The 18,082-nt window shown below is 48.1% G+C and overlaps 4 protein-coding genes across 5 annotated transcripts; 2 read left to right on the forward strand and 2 right to left on the reverse strand.

The window, feature by feature from the left end:
• Positions 323-2,536, forward strand: LOC8073858 (transcription factor bHLH76). Its single transcript, XM_002452635.2, has 6 exons — positions 323-837; positions 943-1,188; positions 1,324-1,458; positions 1,570-1,887; positions 1,975-2,056; positions 2,369-2,536. The coding sequence occupies exons 1-6, from the start codon at positions 577-579 to the stop codon at positions 2,404-2,406; spliced, it is 1,080 nt and encodes a 359-aa protein (XP_002452680.1). The 5' UTR covers positions 323-576; the 3' UTR covers positions 2,407-2,536.
• LOC110434526 lies at positions 2,466-6,174 on the reverse strand. Of its 2 annotated transcripts, XR_002452030.1 has the most exons (6): positions 5,513-6,174; positions 5,009-5,088; positions 4,622-4,740; positions 4,099-4,141; positions 3,450-3,526; positions 2,466-2,761 (listed from the first exon to the last, which is right to left on the reverse strand). XR_002452030.1 is itself a non-coding variant. In XM_021458690.1 (5 exons), exons 1-5 carry the CDS (start codon positions 5,778-5,780, stop codon positions 2,736-2,738), a joined length of 570 nt encoding a protein of 189 aa, XP_021314365.1. In that variant the 5' UTR covers positions 5,781-6,156; the 3' UTR covers positions 2,466-2,735. The 2 variants fall into 2 exon arrangements, 1 of the variants encoding a protein (XP_021314365.1); XM_021458690.1 differs by lacking the exon at positions 4,099-4,141 and having other exon boundaries at positions 5,513-6,156.
• LOC8073859 (tubby-like F-box protein 5) lies at positions 7,134-10,796 on the reverse strand. The gene is made up of 4 exons (XM_002454376.2): positions 9,510-10,796; positions 9,323-9,410; positions 8,172-8,304; positions 7,134-8,081 (listed from the first exon to the last, which is right to left on the reverse strand). The coding sequence occupies exons 1-4, from the start codon at positions 9,909-9,911 to the stop codon at positions 7,403-7,405; spliced, it is 1,302 nt and encodes a 433-aa protein (XP_002454421.1). The 5' UTR covers positions 9,912-10,796; the 3' UTR covers positions 7,134-7,402.
• On the forward strand, positions 15,966-17,952 carry LOC110434678 (pheophytinase, chloroplastic). Its single transcript, XM_021459272.1, has 6 exons — positions 15,966-16,152; positions 16,247-16,360; positions 16,436-16,574; positions 16,735-16,905; positions 17,021-17,273; positions 17,384-17,952. The coding sequence occupies exons 1-6, from the start codon at positions 16,062-16,064 to the stop codon at positions 17,762-17,764; spliced, it is 1,149 nt and encodes a 382-aa protein (XP_021314947.1). The 5' UTR covers positions 15,966-16,061; the 3' UTR covers positions 17,765-17,952.

The following is an 18,082-nucleotide window of genomic DNA, read 5'->3' on the forward strand; positions in this document are numbered from 1 at the left end:
CTGAAGATGCCTATGCATGAATTACTAGATGCTAAAAAAGCTAGCTTTTCGTAGAGTGTTTGGGTGTTCATTTCTGATGCCCTGCTGCGTTGCAGTTTATGCGTAACTAGAGGCCCCCCCGGCCCCGGCAAATTGGGGCCCTACGATATGCCAGCTGAAACACACTCCCCCCCCCACACCACTGTGGCCAGCCAGCCCTACCTCACATGATCGCACCTAAAGGGAGGGCCAAATCCAATCTCCCATGGCCAAGTACCATCACCCCCAAGCAAAGGGGCGCCGGGCTCCCCTATCTATCCACCCGTCGTTCTCCCTATATATATGGATTGGGAAATTTTCCAGGAGGGCACACAAGCCGGGAAGCGAAAGGGACGCGCAAGCTTCATCCACAAGACCCTCCCTACACCACACACCCACCCTCGATCTCCTACATAATTGCTAACCACGCTGCTGCAATTCACTCCTCATCAGTGGCTCAAAGACCTGCACCAAGCAGCTGAGGCAAAGCTATAGTTTGTCCCCAGCACCTTAGCCTTAGGACTCTCGGCGTTGATACCGTCTCCGGAGCTGCTGGCAATGGCGCGATGCCAGGGGACCGTCGAGAGCCTCTGCCAGGGGCTGCTCGACCTCGACGACGACAGGTTCAGCGCAATGTGCAGCGCCTTCGGCTACCTCCAGGAGTGGCCGGACCTGGGCGCCATGTGCGGCGCGAATCTCGCCGTGCCTGCCGTGGCGGCGGCGGCGGCACCGAGCGCCGGCGACGGCAACGACTCCTCCTCTTGCAGCGGCAGCGGCGGGATCAGGAAGAGGAGACCGGACGCGTACCTCGATGCCAAGGTGAGAGGGCGTTGGTTGCTGGAGCTTGAGCAAGGCTTTCTGCTGGATTGTCAAAGCCTAGCCTTTGACTGACAGTTGTAAGAAAAAAAAAACTGAAATTGGCAGGGTGGTGCAAACGACATGAGCAAGAGACCCAGAGGGAAGCAGCTGACTGGCCTCTCTGAGATCGCGGCGCCCGGGAAAGGGAAGCAGGAGCGGCCAAAGGCTGGCACCAAGAAGAAGGCGGAGGCTGCGTCGACGGCGGCGGCGGCGGCGGCGGCGGCGGCAGCGGCTGCCGGCCAGAAGACCGACTACATCCACGTCCGGGCCCGCCGCGGCCAGGCCACGGATAGCCACAGCCTCGCCGAGCGGGTAATATATTAATTTAACAGCTGAATTACTGAACAAACATCTTTGCGTGCTCCATGGCATGCTGCTCAAGTCATGGGCACCGATCGACCCCTGCCGCGTGCATCAGAATTCATGGCCGAATGAATTGGCGTGCAGGTGAGGAGGGAGAGGATCAGCGAGCGGATGCGGTACCTGCAGGAGCTGGTGCCCGGGTGCAGCAAGGTCACGGGCAAGGCCGGCATGCTCGACGAGATCATCAACTACGTCCAGTCCCTTCAGAAGCAAGTCGAGGTACCGACCGACCGACCGGCCGCCGGCCAGCTTCATCTTCTCGGCTTCTTCCAGCTAGCTAAAGCTAGCGCTGTTGCGCGATCGCTCACCGGAGCTTCTCCTTGCTTGCAGTTCCTGTCCATGAAGATCGCTGCTTCCAACCCGGTGGTGAGCTTCGACATCGTCGAGGACCTCTTCGGCCGGCAGCTGAAGCAGGCGGCAGCCCTGCCCGCGATGGCTCTGCCGGCCGGGCAGCTGGAGCCGTCCTGCCTTCAGATGAGCCCCATGCAGCAGGTGCACCCATCTGCAGCCGCAGGCGGCTCCACTGGCTTTGGGCTTGAGATGGTCGTCAACAACCTGTACGCGCCCGCCGCCGCGAGCTGCCCTGTGTCCGCTGCGCCGTCGGTATCGGCGGCTGCCGGACCGTCGACGATCGAGCCGTGCCTCAACGTATGTACCTGAAAATCAGTTGTCCTCGAGTCTGCTACCTCCCGTTCTGAAGCCTCAACTGAACTGAGTGACTTGTGCTTTCTGCAGGTGAATGGAACTGCTGCTGCCTGGGATATTGGCGCCCAGAATTTGTTCAGCGGTTTTGATGCACAATTTCAGTCAGTAGAAAGTGAGTAGCTGCTTCCTGAAGGCCAAGCCAGCAGTTACTTTGCCTCATGTGAAATGAAAGAACACAGTAGTGGTTAGATCAGGGTAAAATAAACCCCTAGCTGAACATGTTTAAAGTTCAGAGTTCATAATAGTCGTACATGCCATCACAGAATTCTCGAAATGGCAGCCGATCAAATAACTTTACCACAAATGAGCGGATCTAATAAAATTTAGCTATGTCCATGCAAATTCAGATTTGTATGAACGGTGCATATGTCCCTATACATTTAACTCCAGCATAAGTGACTGAATCCAGCTAATTTCCCTGCAGGTGACTGTTTGCTAGACAACCTCAAAATGGAAATGTAAGAAGAATTAATCCTCATTGCTGGAGTTTTAACCACGGCAAAATTTGTGGCTGAAGATTCTTTATTCATAGCAACTGTACTAATGAAGTAATTCTGTCAGCAATGGCAATACAAGTACATTTCTTGTGTTATATGTTTGTCTGCTACTCTCCCAATTTCTAAACATTCCTTGAGAGTCAAGCTACACAGAGGGTTCAGAACTTCAGATTACAAGCAAAGCACTTAAAAACATGTTCCCACAGGCCACAACTAACCAACACCAATATACAACACTTTATCACCTAAACTGATAGTACAAGAAACAGGAACAACTCTCCTACTCATCTTCCTTCAAAGCACAGACTGTTCACCAGCTTCTGCAAAGACAGAATTCAACCTTACTTGTAACAGAAGTAAAGGATAATTCGCTTGCACAGTATACACTGACACTGACCACCGCAAAGGATTTGAGTGCAGAGATATCAGCCAAATCTTACAATATTAACATGTACCTACACTGACATGGCATATGATTTGAGTGCCTTAAGGTACCGACTACCCGCCGGATCTTATTTCAATTTTGACGAATACTACAAATCCCTTGTGAACCACAGAAAAAGTATTTGTTCAGAACACTAATTTCAGGTCCCCAAAAACATAGTTTTGAGCTCTCGTTGTGACTAGATCAAAAAAAAAAAAAGTTCAGCCTAAAAAACAGTTGTCTCCCTCCTCCATCCATTTGTGCTTATCTCGTCAACAAGACTTCAGTGTGCAGAGTAAATGAACTGTTCTTTATTTTTCACATGTCTGGTCGTCAGAAAGATCCAAAAAACGGCTTGCAATTATTTGATACAGGAGAGACTCAAATACATAGGAAAAACTATTTCCTTGTGCCACAACAAGACTAGATGCTTCTTGTGCTTATCCACAGCCATCCCTGTTCATATCAGGGTGTGCATTCACAAATGCATTGCTATGCTTTGTAGCACCATAGCAATGACCTTTACTTGAGACCCAGTCTATTTTCGTGAAATGCTTGAGACGAAGTAAAGGACCTGAACTAACCTTTGCCAGGCACAATGATAATTGGTGCTGCTTTACAGTTGCGGAAGCAATACTCACTGACACTTCCCTGCAACACACTACAGTACAAAGGCAAAGTTAGAGATATACTTATAAATGCAATCTACAGCTCACGTTCAGCAATAAAATAAGAACTAGGGACCAAAAGGGAAAAGGAACAAACAATAAACAACGTTTAATTGCATTCATTTGCTTTAGTGCCAAATGCTTCTTGTCATTTCAGACGATTCTGCAAATTATCAAGTTCTAAAAGGGCATTCTAGTCACTGTTCTTTCCATGCATTTGTACAAGCATCTCACCATAATTCAGCCAAAGTCGCTTTTTATACTGAGCAATCAGACCTACCTTCTCTAATCATTGGATTTGAGCATGGGCTCAGCACATTTCAGCAAGCTTCCAAAGTAAGAGGTCCAGGAACAAATTATGACGATATTGTTTTACATCAAAAGGGGTAAAGGCAAGGATATTTCATATCTGAATCTCGCAAGATCCTTTTTCTTCAAATGGTGATGTTTACTTTTACAAACAGCAGGACCATGCCTGCCCTAGTTTCAGCTTCGTGCAACCAGTAATGGTGTTAAACTGTTAATTAGACAGATCCCTTGGTATTATAAAGCCAATAAACAATACCTTAGCATCAAGACATCTCTTCACCGTTGACATCATATCAGAACTGAAAACATGTAATTTTATTACTGTGATGAAGTTTCTTTTCTTAAAGTAATTCTTTTAGATGGTGAATTTCTGAGCTATTTGTATTCATAACTTGCAAGTAACAAGACAAGTGTATCACAGGAACGTAATCACAGTACGTGTGTTCATAGGGGTGAGTGTGCGTATGTTGTGAGTGTCTGCGTTGTACTGTGTAATTCTTAAAAAAAAAGTGTTCCAAAGAAAAGATGCGTGATTAACAAAAATGTTGCAAAGGCAATTGTAGGAAAACTTTATGGATTACATGCAGTGTGCGGAATTTCATTTTTGAAGGGATAGCAGCAGTATTATGACTTCGAATGATCAGAAATTTTCTACTGCGAAGTTGGCTGGATATAAAGTTAAGTCAAAAGACCATAAGCTATAAAGCTTATTCAAAAGGGCTGGATATCTAAATGTCCCACAGATATATAAATGATTTGGGGGTTTAAGAGTCCGGTACCTTTGAATAAGGCCTCTACCACGTGTACCAAGAATGACAGCAGCGGGCTTCAGTCGATCTGCTTCTCGGCAAATAACTTTTCCAGCATCTCCTTCAACAAGTCTGGCCTTGGTTCGGACCTTACGAATTCTCAATTGAAGGCACATGTATCAATTCCTTGAGGAAATATGGAAAAGAAGCAAAAACAGAATTCACAAATGTACATACTTTGCATCAACTCTGTTTTTTGTCAGAAATCATTTACAGGAACGCACTAATACAATTTTCTAGAATACAAGGCAGTAACTGAGGTACGGGAATGAACCATTCACATCCTATACATGGCGATCAACATGAAAGCTTCTATGCATAATGGTACAAAAATATATAAAGATGAAGAGAGCGTACCAGTAACGTCTTGAATGCCTCAACGGCTAAATCCTCCATCAGCTCCCGACTTTTATCATACACAATCTCATTATGCACACCTACACAGATTGAAATTCACATTCAGCCAGAACAATTCTTTATGTAGTGCCTCACACATCTTCGGGAGAGAGATTGGGGGAGGTGGGTTATTATGAGCAAACCCCCCTAGATAGGGGTGACTCCGTCTGCCATTCAGAAGACTAATCTAACCCCTTTTTTTCGAGTAAACATGCCCAACTAGATGGCTGAAGGCAGGCAGCAGGATGCTGGATACACGAGGAAACAGCCAAATTATAGTCAATTATCTAGACTGATCCACACACTCGTCGATCCGTTTGAACTATAAACAAACATAGACGTAGTATACAATATTGAGTTCACCAACCTACGGCGCCAAAATTTAAATCAAGGTCAGAATAGCAAGGTAGATAGAGGAGACAGATAGGGTTTCAGAGTCGACGGACGGCAGGAAGGGGGCTCAACTGGACACGGCGTGGACGAGGTGGACCGTGTCGGCCATGCGGGCGATGTGCGCGAGCGCCCAGTCGAAGGCGTGCTTGGAGTTTGGGCCGAAGTCGACGGCGACGAGGAGGTCCCTGCCGCGGCGGCGCTCCCCGGTCTCCCGCTCGAGCTCCGGCGGCGCGCCGTCGGAGACCACGGGGACGAGGTGCGGCAGCACCACCTCCCGCCAGCTGTACTCCTCCACGTCCTCCTCCACCGTCTCCATCCACCGCGCGCTCCCTCGATGCATTCAAACAACTTACCGGCGGCGTGGCGAGCGGCGACGGAGCTCAGAGCGCGGACGCTTTTTCCTCACGGATCTACGAATACGGCAGCACGGGGGGATGGATTGCGGCGGTTGTGGCGGGGGCGGCCGCATTAATTCCCGGCAGGGCAGCAGTTCCGTATAGGCGTGACTTGTGGACTCGTGTTCCTCGTTGAAAAATCCTCTGAATTTTCGCCCCACCAACGTAGGAAAGCGGATCAAATTTCCTCTCGTGTGCCGCGGATTTCTACGGTTTTTCCCACCGTGCTGCGGGCATTCACGTATCACGGACTGGTCGCAGAAATGATAGATCGTCTATAGAAGTACTGGCATTCACGTATCTACGGATCGTCTATACGCGGATTTCTAGAGTATAGGTTTTATAGTTTTGTCAGGGTGATTCGTCATTGATCTCCTCTACTGGGCGCCCGACACTGCATGATTTGGGTCAGGTTCACGTCATCGCGTGAGAGAAAACCACGGGCGTAGCCGCCACCAACCACCAACCTACGGCTGGCCTCGCCTCGCCGTACTCGTTGGGCCGGCGTCCAAGTCACGCAAACAAGGACGAGAGAGGCAAGAAGAAGAGGACAGCCATAAAAAGGCCTTGCCGATGAAGCCGAGGGGGCGGTCGCGCATGCGCTGCGGTCAGGCCACCGTCACGCGGAGACGGGGCGCTAACATCCATGGAGCGGCACATGTTCGTCGTGATGGAGCGGCACATGTTCGTTTTTGGTACCGTAGCACTTCGTTTTTATTTGATAAACATTGTCCAATCACGAAGTAACTAGACTCAAAACATTCATCTCACAAATTACAGTTAAACTGTGCAATTAGTTTTTATTTTCGTCTATATTTAATGCTCCATGCATGCGACTAAAGATTCGATGTGACGGGAAATCTTGAAAATTTTTGCGAACTAAACAAGGCCTCAGTCGGATACGGACAGCATCGAGCAGACAAGGGTTAGTGACATCGCCAGCATACGGAACGGAAGAATGCAGATACGCAGGCAACAGGCACCAAATCGCTGAGCAGTGGGCAACTGCTTCATTCATGCACTCCCATCTTGTTTTTGTGTGGCAGATGCCCGCTGCTATCGGGGTGGTGGACTGGTGGTGCTCTCCTCATGATTGGGGGCCGGGATTCTGTTAACTCCGTATTGCAACTTCTTCACGCGCCAGATGCAGAGCACGGCCCCCGTCAAATGCTCCCATTTGCCATTTCACGTCAGTCACAACATGAGTAGGGTGCCAGAGGAACAGACAGCGGCACGATCCCCGCCAACCAAAGTGCCAAACCTGAAGCATCACGGTTCAAAAATGAGAGCAGAGCGAGCGAGCAAGATGGTCACAACGTTCATTATCGATTAAGGCAGTGATATTTCACAGCCAAACATCCCAACAATAATACATGTAGCAGTTGGATAAACCAGGTCGCCCAAATCTCTTCCAATGGCCACAGATGCCATTGCTCATCTTCGCTCACAAACTACCATTTTGCCCGGGTAGAGGCTCAGAATGAGAAGATCAAGAATTTACATCGCCCAGGAAGAACATAGACATACATAAGAGACCTCCACCACCTGGATTTTATACTATCGTCAGTTATTCGCAGGCTGGTTTGGTGTCGAAGCTGGTCAGGCAGATTGCGAAGGCCTGGAACGCCGAGAGTGGGTACCGGTAGTCCATGGTGAATATATCCTTCCCTATCTTCCCGAACTGGAGGATCACCTTCTCCTGTTCTGCTGCAGGGATGTTTAGGGAAGGATCAACAGAGGCAACGAGCTGGAAGTTCTTCACTGATGCGACGGTGACGCGCCCCCGGAAGTTGAGGCACCAACACTGCAGCTGCTCATGCCAACGAGGTGCTTTGTTCTTCAGAACCAGAGGTGTTTCATTCGCGCAGGCCAGTGCCAGTCCAGACAGATCAGCACTGAGGCTTGTCGAAGAAAATTCTAAAGCCACTTCTTTCCCTTTGGTACTAGGTGAAGTGGACACTGGCTCATCAAGCGACTGAATGGTGCCGGTAGGGGTAGGGGCCTTCCCACCCTCCTGAATGCACTCGGCTGGTATCGAGTGCATGGTGCATTGCATTCTCCTTGGTCCCCTGTTGCGTAGGACGGTGAGCTCATACGTGACTGTAGCAACATTGTAATTGCCTAGTGGCAGTCTCGGTGATACTTGTTTGGACTGCCTTTTGCTTGGTTTATTGTTTGGTAGCACTACAGCATCAGGAGGAGGCTGGCTGTCAAAGATTGTGAACTTTGTGCCGAGGAAGTTTGGCCTGATTTGTGAGAAACAATGGCGAGTTTAGAAGGTCACTAAGACAAAAAAAAACAGTCATGCCACATAAACTACATAGTAAGAAGCTTACTTCAGTTTGCCAACATAGGTGCTACTAGAGTGAGAGAAATCATCAGAGACCAGTGAGATCACAAAAGAAGTCCTCGTGGCACGCCTGACCTTACGAGCTGCAAGCAATAGCTTGTCGTTTTCCATATTCATAGCTGCATAATATACAAAGTTATCAGTAAATGATGTGTGATCACATTGGGTGAGCGCATATAAGCTTCAGTGTAAGTGTTCTGTCTAAATTACTGTAAAAGTACTATGATCAAGATTTATATCCTAAGTAGGACGTGGGAGTGTTAAACAATCCTGAATGCATCCTCCTACTCAATGTGACGCCGGAGTTTTTAGTTGACAGGACCACATCCACATTAATAGGGGGCCAAGGGAGTAGATATCTGTGCACATCTAGCACAAATAGGAATGTGCAGAGAAGTATGCATACCATGGATAGTCCACAATAATGACTAGTTGCCTATTCTAGTAAAACATAATGCACCGTTCTTCCAGCAGTTGAGCTCATCTTTGGTCCCTGCTATGTTTGCTATGGATGCAAGGAAGTAACTTCAATGTGGTCAGAAAGGTATGTTCAGTCTGTACCGAATGCTTACACAGTTCACTAGTTACAGTTGGCTTCTTACTCAAACCAGACTAGCAGCACATCTCTTGCAGAGAAAAGAGATATTTATTCGATTGTTTTGGATTGTAAATTTCTAAGGTGAATTTTTTAATAGTATGCTCAAACAGACAAGGCAAAAACATCCAGGCATGGAAACAGCTGAGACCAGTGCTCTTGCACGAAGTAGAAAATATTGACAGATATCAAAGAACCGAACCATTTTGTTGTTCACCTGACTTGAACCTAGCATTTTCTCTTCCATCAAGCAGGAAATATTTTGACATAAAAAAATAATGGAACCATTTTGTTGTTCGCCAGACTTAAACCTAACATTTTTTTATACAAATCCTATGACATTTGATCAACAAAATAAACTTACCAAATTAGATGATCATTGCAAGGACATGTTTATTCAGGCTTTTGTTCTTGCAAATTGACAGTTCAACAATGTAGCCATAACTAGAACAGTTCATCTTGACGCAGACAAATGACTACAAAAGAGATAAGAACTACTGAACAAGAACACTATCTTTCGACAGCCAAACATGATAACTTACATGGGCTGAGCCCTAGGTAGAGTAGATATGTGGATGTCGCCCTCTCCCTCCTCACAAAACACTGGACCGGCAGATCACGAGGCCCCGGCTGCACAAAATAAAGTTAGCATCAAGGCATCCAGTTTCTCACTACACCTTGACCAGCACAAAATATGTGAATCATGATATCAGAGAACAAAGCAGATACCTGCTTAAGGGATATGGGGAAGGTGATCCTGCCGCACTCCTCGAGCGTCTTCACCACCTCCTTGGTGACCTCGCGCCACGACCGACAAACGGCCGCGCAGGCCACGACCTGGCGCCGCGCCGGCCACGTTGCCTCGCTGGACTCCACCCTCTGTATCACATCCAGCAGCAGTTCCGGTGGCAGGTTCGCCCACCGCCCTTGATGCTGATGCTGATGCTGCGGCCCCTCCTGACCCTGCCGCTGCGGCTGTTGCTGCTCGGCCCACAGGCTAGGCCAAGAATGCCGCGACCCCGAGCGGCCATGGCCGGCACGCCCGTCGGAGCCGCTGCCGCCGCGTCTCGACATGCTCCCGATACCGTCCCTCATCTCCTTCAGCTCCCGCACAATGCTCTTGAGAGACATTGCAGCTTACGGGCAGGTTCCTTTCGCCTTCGACGAAAGGAACTCCTAATGCTCCATGGCAAGATCCGCCATAACTATAGCGAATCTAAACCCCAAAGTAGCAGCCTAGCAGGGGGCAGCTCATAAAGTAGTCGACATCACTCCCGCATCTACCCCAACAGGAAAAAAAATCGACCTTTTTCGCCCAAGATTTGAAGCACGGCGCTCCCAAGAACAGCTCAAGAAACCCAAAATTTTGGGGGGGATTTGTGGAGAAGGCGAGCAGAGATTCCACCTTTCTCCTTGTGGCAGCTCGGATCTGGGGGGAGGCAGCAATGCAGTAGGCTAGCAGCAAGGAAGGGGAAAACTTTCTCTTGGATGGCCTCGAGATCCAAGTTTCTCCGGCTCCGCGGCTCAAGAGAAGAATTCTTCCAGCTCAAGAACAGATCAAGGATCCCCTCTGCCAACTGTTACCATTCCAGCTCCTTCTCCCTCTCCGCTCCCCAGGAGCTCCAGATCTCCCTCCTCCCTCTATACGCTGTGGATTTCTGCTTCCGCCTTCCAGCTCTACCGCTCTCCACTCTCCAGTGCGCCAAATAATGAAATCTCTCTCCCCCCAGTGCCGGTGCCGCTCCTCTCTCTCCTCACTGCAGCTCTTGTGAATTCTGTGCGCCTACCCGTGGGTTTGTGTTTGGCGAAGGATAAAAGGGGGGTCCGGGAAAAGTTTGGGCGATTTTTTTAAGCACGGTGGGGCAGCTTTTGTTTTCTTTCCCTGAGCTTTCACTTTTCAAGGCGTTTATCGTTCCTGTGCGGTACTTGCAACTCATCAACTCCCAAAACTCACAACTGCCCAGCAAGAATCCTATGCTAATACTGTGACTCCAGTAGCTCACGCTGTCCACAACTACTCGTCCACGACTCCGCTCTACCACCAGCTGCTGTTCTGGTTTGCAGTTGAACAGTGCTGGTGAGGTAGTAGTATACCAAGGACGAGTTACTCCATGGTAAAGCTACTTTTTTAGGTGTTGAAAAAGTCTTCTTGGAGAACGGATGGCCAAAATGTACGAGGTGAGATTGTGATAAGGGTACGGATCACGACGGCTTGGAGAAAACTTCACCTTCTCCGCCAATTTCATGTCCATCCACTGGTAGTAGTAGCAGGGGAAAAAAAAGAGCTGTGTGACTGCCAAAGTAATGAAAAAGACCAGAATTGTGTTGCATTGCATGGTAAGTTGGTAACGACATCATCTAGCATATTATGCGTGTCTGGCGTGTCAAGTTTCGACGTCAGAAGATTACGTGCGCACGTTTGTGAAAAAGGCGACGTTCGTGAACTTCTGGGTAGGAAAAGGCACGTACGTGTGGTCCTAAAGTGCATTTCATGCACGGCGCTCTAGTAAATTACGTCCTAATCTTACGGAATATGTCCTGGACCGAGAAATTTCCTTGTAGCTTCACTCCATGAGCCCACACGATTGCTCATTTGGTGGCTGGCTGAAACTTCAGTACTTCTGCCCTGAAAAAGGCAACTATAAAGAGTTATCCTGAGAGAAATATCAATTAGTTGATCCTGCCATAAACACGTAATCTTTTTTTCATATATAAAGGTGCCTTTTGAATCAAAACTCTCAACACGTTATTGCAGTGGATTATACTACTATACTGCTCATTTTACTCTACTCAAGATATCTAGCACGAGCCATCACGTCACGTATTTTCCTTTTTTCAGGAAAAATCACATCATAGATCGAGCAAGTTGATTGCACACCCATGTGATCAAAACGCCGAACTCCCTCAGATTTATGGAGAGGCCACAACGTAGAGGTCAATCAAGGCATGTATATATATAAAAAAAACAGAGATGGAATTTTCTTGAACGGAGCACAGGAATCAAACCAAAACGATCAGCAACGTACAACACCGATCCTACTGCACATGATAGCGGATGATCTGCTGATTGCACCCTTGATGAGGGTGACAGCTCTCGTTGGGTTGCCATTGGCATCATTGCATTGCATCATCGCTTGCTCGCTCTGCATTCAATTCATGGCGTCGACATGGGCACTCGCAGGCGAGGGCCGGGCGCCAGAGCATATTCATTCCATTCCATTCCATGCCTGCCATAGTGCCATGCCGCTCCGTTCGTATGCTTTGTGGAGTTGTGCCTTGTGCGTGGTGACCACACCTAGGCCACCACCATCTTCTCGCGTGCCATGTTCAGGCATCTCCGATCCTGTAGGCTGGAGCAAGAAGCTAGATTTTGCTAAAACAATGATACGATATACTAGTTGATAGGCAGGGTTGTAGTCATATGGAGTATATTATTATGTACATATACGGCGTCGTCGGTGACTCGGTGTTCCAAATCAATCACCAGCCGGGACAGCTACAAATGACAGTGTGAGAGTTTTTCAAAAGGGTGCAGGTTCATGATGGTCAATTTTCGGCGGAAGCACATGCATGATGGTCCATGATCTGCAAATATTCTTGGGTTTTGCACGTCATGAGAGTCCTAAATCCTAATCATGGTCTGCCCTGCACAGTTGGACCATCTTTTCTTCCTGCCCTTTTTGACCCAGCAACGTTGCAAAAGGGGGTGGTGGCACTGCTCAAATATTTTTCCGCTTAGGATTTCTACCCAGTGCCAATTCATCCTCTGCTTGGAAATACACCGAGTCACCAGGTAAGTTGTCCGTGTAAAACCACGCATCAGCCATCAGGTAAGTTGTCCATGTAAACTCGGCCGCTCCCACTAGTTTTGCAGTTTTGCACTTGCACGGTTGCACCGGGCGATGGCCACGCAAGCACCAAGCATGTGCCGCTGACTAGACGCGCCACCTCATCCCTGCTCGTGACGTGGTGGCCCAGTCGGCAGAATGGCAGAAGGGAATACGGGATGGTTCACCTAATCTAGGGATGCTAATCAAATCAAGGGGTTAAATCTAGGTCTTGTTTAGATGTACCCAAAAACTCAAAACTTTACAATATTCTCCATCACAGCGAATCTTGCGGCACATGCATGAAACATTAAATATAGATAAAAAGATAACTAATTGCACAGTTTACTTATAAATTACGAGACGAATCTTTTAAGTCTAGTTACTTCATGATTGAACAATGTTTGTTAAATAAAAACAAAAATACTACAATGTTAAAATTCAAAAAAAAATTGGATTTAAACAAAGCCCTAGTCTAGTAGTATTTGGGCACAGTGGACCTCGTCAAGTAGTGAGGACCGTTGGTCCCCTGGCGTTTGATTTCAGAGTATTTCAAGTTCCCTCGCCACGATGACCACCTTATTAGCTCTGGTCCCTCTTTAGGCCGACGCTGACAGCCAAGTAGGCCATACTTTAATCTCACTCACACTTTGATCGATGATGCCTCTCTTGTTGTATACTGCTAGCACTAGTAGTTTCATATGGGCACCATCGCAAAAAGGTCTCTTATTTCTCGCAAAGCTACAAAGTGGTCTCAGAGTCTTTCATATAGTTTATTTGTTTTCTATGCCTCGACGTTTTTCACTAACTCTGATAAGTGGGCCAATGTGCATCTGGACACATTTGTCAGTGTTTGGGGAGCTCGAGAGTACTGCGTGATCCCTGTTGCGAAGTTGGTTGGTACTGCAAAAATTTTCCCAAGTGGAGTGGAGTCTGTGGAGGTGGAGCTCACTCATCCGGAGATACGTGCGGCCAGAGGCCCTCCGCCCCACTCTGGTCCATGCGTGGCGATGCATAAACTACTAGTGCTTCGCGGTTCGCGTCGAGTCCCCTCTTCTTCAAGCGAGCGCGAGGCCCCGGCTGATGCCATTCACGAGCTCCGGCCGGCGTCTAGAGATTCCGAGGAGGAGAAGTAGCAGCGGCACTGTTGTTACTGTTCTTCAGAGCTGCGTGTTTGCAGCGAGCCCGCATGTGCCGTAGTGGGACTAGTGGCGCAGTACCGAATAGCACACGCACGCTGTCAGTTTTACCACTTACCAGAAGTTTTTTTTTATCGCGTTATACGTGGAGTAAGGAAAATATTCAAGGTCTCGAAAGACTGTAATTTCTGTGGAGAGAGCAGAGCAGAGCGTCGATCGTCTCAAGAATTTTGGGCCTGTTTAGTTGACCCAAAAACCAATTTTTTAAAGATTTTCAATTATTTTAAATCTTTCAATTAATACATAGAGTATTAAATATAAATAAAAAATAATTAATTATAAATTTATCTGTAATTTAAAAGTCGAATCTTTTAAGAGAGAATTCTTTATGAGCCACTGTAAAAGATCGTGAATACTTGTGAGCTACTAAAAAAGTTCAACGGCTTCAGCGCCACTACTCTAAATTTGTTTGCCCTTCAGGCTGCTAGGCTGCTGCTGTTAGATTAGGCTCTAACAGTGTCAAACCGCGGGTGTAAAAAGTCAAAAATACCTTTAGATATAAATATGCTATTAATTTTTTTGAGCATATTAACGACTTTAAATGAAAAAACTCAAAACTAGAAAGTTGTAGATCTCGTCGAGATCTACAATTTTTATATAAAAATTATTTTCATTTAATTTTACAAAAAATATATGTTTTGATATGATTAATATATATCTTAGAAAAATATACATCTTTTTTGCGTTATTGAATGAAAATATTTTTATATAAAAATTGTAGATCCCCACGAGATCTATAACTTTTTAGTTTTGAGTTTTTCCATTTAAAGTCATTACGATGCTAAAAAAATTAACAGTATGCTTATATCTAACGGTATTTTTGACTTTTCACACCCGCGGTTTGACACCGTTAGAGCCTAATCTAACGGTAGTGGACTGGAGGGAAAAAAATTGGAGAAGTGGCGCTGAAGTCTGTTGAACTTTTTCAGTGACCCATAAGAAATTGTGATCTTTTACAATGGCACACATAGAATTTGCTCATCTTTTAAACCTAGTTAGTTCATGATTATATAATTATTATCAAATATAAACGAAAATACTACAGTATAAAAATCGAAAAAAAATTAGATCTGCCTCGCTGAAAAACCATCACCTACTACTCCCTAGTTAGGCCCTGTTTAGATTGGAGATGAAAAATTTTTGGGTGTCACATCGGATGTGTCGGAAGGATGTCGGGAGGGGTTTTTAGAAACTAATAAAAAAAATAAATTACATAGCTCATCAGAAAACTGCAAGACAAATCTATTAAGCATAATTAATCTATCATTAGCACATATAGGTTACTGTAGCACTTAAGGCTAATTATAGACTAACTAGGCTTAAAAGATTCGTCTCGTGATTTTCAACCAAACTGTGTAATTAGTTTATTTTTCTTATCTAAATTTAATGTTTTATGCATGTGTCTAAAGATTCGATGGGATGGATGAAATTTTTTTGGAAGGGAACTAAACAGGGCCTTATTTCTGCCATCCCTGTCACCTGTTCGTCTCTCGGCCTTGTTTAGTTTCCAAAAAATTTTGCAAATTTTTTCAGATTTTCCGTCACATCGATTAGACGTATGCATAAAGTATTAAATATAGATGAAAATAAAAACTAATCACACAGTTTGATCGGAATTGACGAGACAAATCTTTTGAGCCTAGTTAGTCCATGATTGAACAATATTTGTCAAATACAAACGAAATTAGTACTATTCATATTTTGAAAAAAATTTGGAACTAAACAAGGCCCGTGCTCCGCGAAATCGCGGCTATATATATTCACACGGTTTTCTTTGTTCGCCGCGCAAGATTTGAGTGGGCCCACTCCGTTCATCCGCAGGCCTCAAAGCACGCGTGGCCCAGCCGCGGCCGGCGAGCGAGCCCAGTTCCCGTTCTCGCTTTCTCACACGCGCCCGACGCAAGGCGCCAGCAGACCGGCAGATATTTCGCGGCAGCGCGGCTTCATCAGCCAGCCGCCCAGCCCAGGCGAAGAAAACCTTGGCCGAGCCGCACGCCCCGCACCTGTCGTTGGCGCGTCGCCTCGCCTCCCCCGCAAACTCTTTTGGCCCAGGCGCGGCCACGGCTACCCGATCGCGCGCCGCGCCACGCTGCACCACACGATCCCCGGACCCAAACCTATACTACACACACACACACACACACACACACACACCAAGGAAAAAAAAAGACACTAGCGAGCCTTCACTTGCGTTCCCCTGGCCCCCGTCCTCTGTTCCAGCGTTTCCGCCGCTCTCCAGAAGCCCTGCCTACCCGATGTCCGTCGCGTCCGTGGCCGCCCTCCGGACGGCCGCCTCCGGCTCCGGCCGGTGCCACGGCGCGGGTTCCCCACAGGTCGGCCTGAACGGTGGGCGCCCTCGTTCTCTACCAGGTCCGTGACGCACTGACGCTCTAAACAACTGTATTGGCTGATCCTTGTGGCCGGGGCCATTGGCTGGCAGGGGGCAGGTTCTTGATGATGCAGAGGAGGGAGCTGGTGACCAAGGCCGGGATCGCGCTCGCCGTCTCCTGCTCCATGGCAACTTCTCCAGCCCCGGCCAACGGCTCTGCTCAAGGTATGTATCTGACCAGGGCTCCACGCCTCAGCCAGGAGGAAGGGTGTCACTCTCGAGTCTGAACCATGCGTGCAGGGCTGGAGGTTTTGCCGTTCAAAGCGGACGGGTACAACTTCTGGACGTGGCGGGGTCGCCGGATACACTACGTCGAGCAAGGCGCCGGGCAGCCCATTGTGCTCATCCACGGCTTCGGCGCTTCCGCCTTCCACTGGAGGTTTGGTTATTATGGGCACTGACCGCTGAGACAAGTTTAGATGTCTGAATGTTATTGTTTGGCCCGGCGTGAAGCATTGGAACTGCCAGCAGCGACACTGCGGAACAAGAGCAATGCATGGTACTGAATATTGATGTGCTGTGACTGTCAATCAATTCAGGTACAACATCCCTGAGCTGGCCAAGAAGTACAAGGTGTACGCCATAGACCTGCTGGGGTTCGGGTGGAGCGAGAAGGCGCTGGTGGACTACGAGGCCACCATCTGGATGGAGCAGGTCTCCGACTTCCTCCGGGAGATCGTCAAGGAGCCTGCCGTCCTCGTAGGCAACAGGTACGCAACAGTCAACTGATACATGGCATTTCAGTTTCAGGATTCAGACGGTACATGCCTGACTGAAACATTTCCTTCAACACTAAAACAATCAACTGATATATATATACATCAGCTTGGGAGGTTTCACGACGCTGTTCACGGCAACCGAGGTGCCGGAGCTGGTCCGGGGCGTCGTGCTGCTCAACTCTGCCGGCCAGTTCGGCGACCCCAACAAGCCGGCCGCCGCACCGGCCGAGGAGGAGGAGGGCAGCCCGCTGTCCAGGTTCATCGTGAAGCCGCTCAAGGAGGCCTTCCAGCGGGTGGTGCTGGGGTTCCTCTTCTGGCAGTCCAAGCAGCCCGCCAGGGTCGAGAAAGTCTTGAAAAGCGTAACGATAACTCAACTGGATATCTAATCGCATCGATCGGCTGCTGCCATGCCATATTGGCATACCAAGTTCGTCATCTGAGATCGTCTTGTCGCTGCAAAAACCTGCAGGTGTACATAGACTCCAGCAACGTCGACGACTACCTGGTCGGTTCCATCACGGCGCCGGCGGCGGACCCCAACGCCGGCGAGGTGTACTACAGGCTGATGTCGCGGTTCATGTCGAACCAGAGCCGGTACACGCTGGACCGGCTGCTGGGGAAGCTGTCGTGCCCGCTGCTGCTGCTGTGGGGGGACCTGGACCCGTGGGTCGGCCCGGCCAAGGCCGCGCGGATCCAGGAGTTCTACGCCGACACCGCCGTCGTGCACCTGCAGGCCGGCCACTGCCCGCACGACGAGGCGCCGGAGCAGGCCAACCGGGCGCTGCTCGAGTGGCTCGCGGCTCTCGACGCCCGCGCCAAGCCGGCCGAGCCCAGCCTCCAGACCGTCTGATCGATCAGGCGTCAGGGGCTTAGCGTACATACATACACTAGTCAAAGCATACAATTTGGTGGCCATGTGCCAATGTAGCATAACACTAGTTAAAGCATACAATACGGTGATTCCCATGGTGCGAGTAATTGAGGAGTTGGGTTCTCGGACGAATGACAAGTGATTGATCAAAATTAATTTCAGAGAAATGGATTTCACATAAAACAATTTACTTCGGAATTCACAAAAACATGGCTAAACGGTGTATTATCAATGAAACAATAAAATGACAATCATCAATAAAATAATAATAAATTCCCTGGCTAAGCATTCAGTCAC

This window comes from Sorghum bicolor, chromosome 4, assembly GCF_000003195.3.
Source record: "Sorghum bicolor cultivar BTx623 chromosome 4, Sorghum_bicolor_NCBIv3, whole genome shotgun sequence".
NCBI classification, from domain to species: domain Eukaryota; kingdom Viridiplantae; phylum Streptophyta; class Magnoliopsida; order Poales; family Poaceae; genus Sorghum; species Sorghum bicolor.

Bases quoted from the DNA above. Each gene is read 5' to 3' on its own strand.
- LOC8073858 (XM_002452635.2), top strand. From the start codon at position 577: ATGGCGCGATGCCAGGGGACCGTCGAGAGCCTCTGCCAGGGGCTGCTC. The intron at 1,459-1,569 runs GTACCGACCGAC...CCTTGCTTGCAG, and splicing joins CCCTTCAGAAGCAAGTCGAG to TTCCTGTCCATGAAGATCGC. The intron at 1,888-1,974 runs GTATGTACCTGA...TGCTTTCTGCAG, and splicing joins CGATCGAGCCGTGCCTCAAC to GTGAATGGAACTGCTGCTGC.
- LOC110434526 (XM_021458690.1), bottom strand. From the start codon at position 5,780: ATGCATCGAGGGAGCGCGCGGTGGATGGAGACGGTGGAGGAGGACGTG. The intron at 5,089-5,512 runs GTTGAGCCCCCT...CAATCTGTGTAG, and splicing joins CCTCGTCCACGCCGTGTCCA to GTGTGCATAATGAGATTGTG. The intron at 3,527-4,621 runs GTACCGGACTCT...TTTGTACTGTAG, and splicing joins GGTAGAGGCCTTATTCAAAG to TGTGTTGCAGGGAAGTGTCA.
- LOC8073859 (XM_002454376.2), bottom strand. From the start codon at position 9,911: ATGTCTCTCAAGAGCATTGTGCGGGAGCTGAAGGAGATGAGGGACGGT. The intron at 9,411-9,509 runs GTATCTGCTTTG...TATTTTGTGCAG, and splicing joins TCCCCATATCCCTTAAGCAG to CCGGGGCCTCGTGATCTGCC. The intron at 8,082-8,171 runs GTAAGCTTCTTA...CTCACAAATCAG, and splicing joins ACCTATGTTGGCAAACTGAA to GCCAAACTTCCTCGGCACAA.
- LOC110434678 (XM_021459272.1), top strand. From the start codon at position 16,062: ATGTCCGTCGCGTCCGTGGCCGCCCTCCGGACGGCCGCCTCCGGCTCC. The intron at 16,906-17,020 runs GTACGCAACAGT...TATATACATCAG, and splicing joins GCCGTCCTCGTAGGCAACAG to CTTGGGAGGTTTCACGACGC. The intron at 17,274-17,383 runs GTAACGATAACT...AAAAACCTGCAG, and splicing joins TCGAGAAAGTCTTGAAAAGC to GTGTACATAGACTCCAGCAA.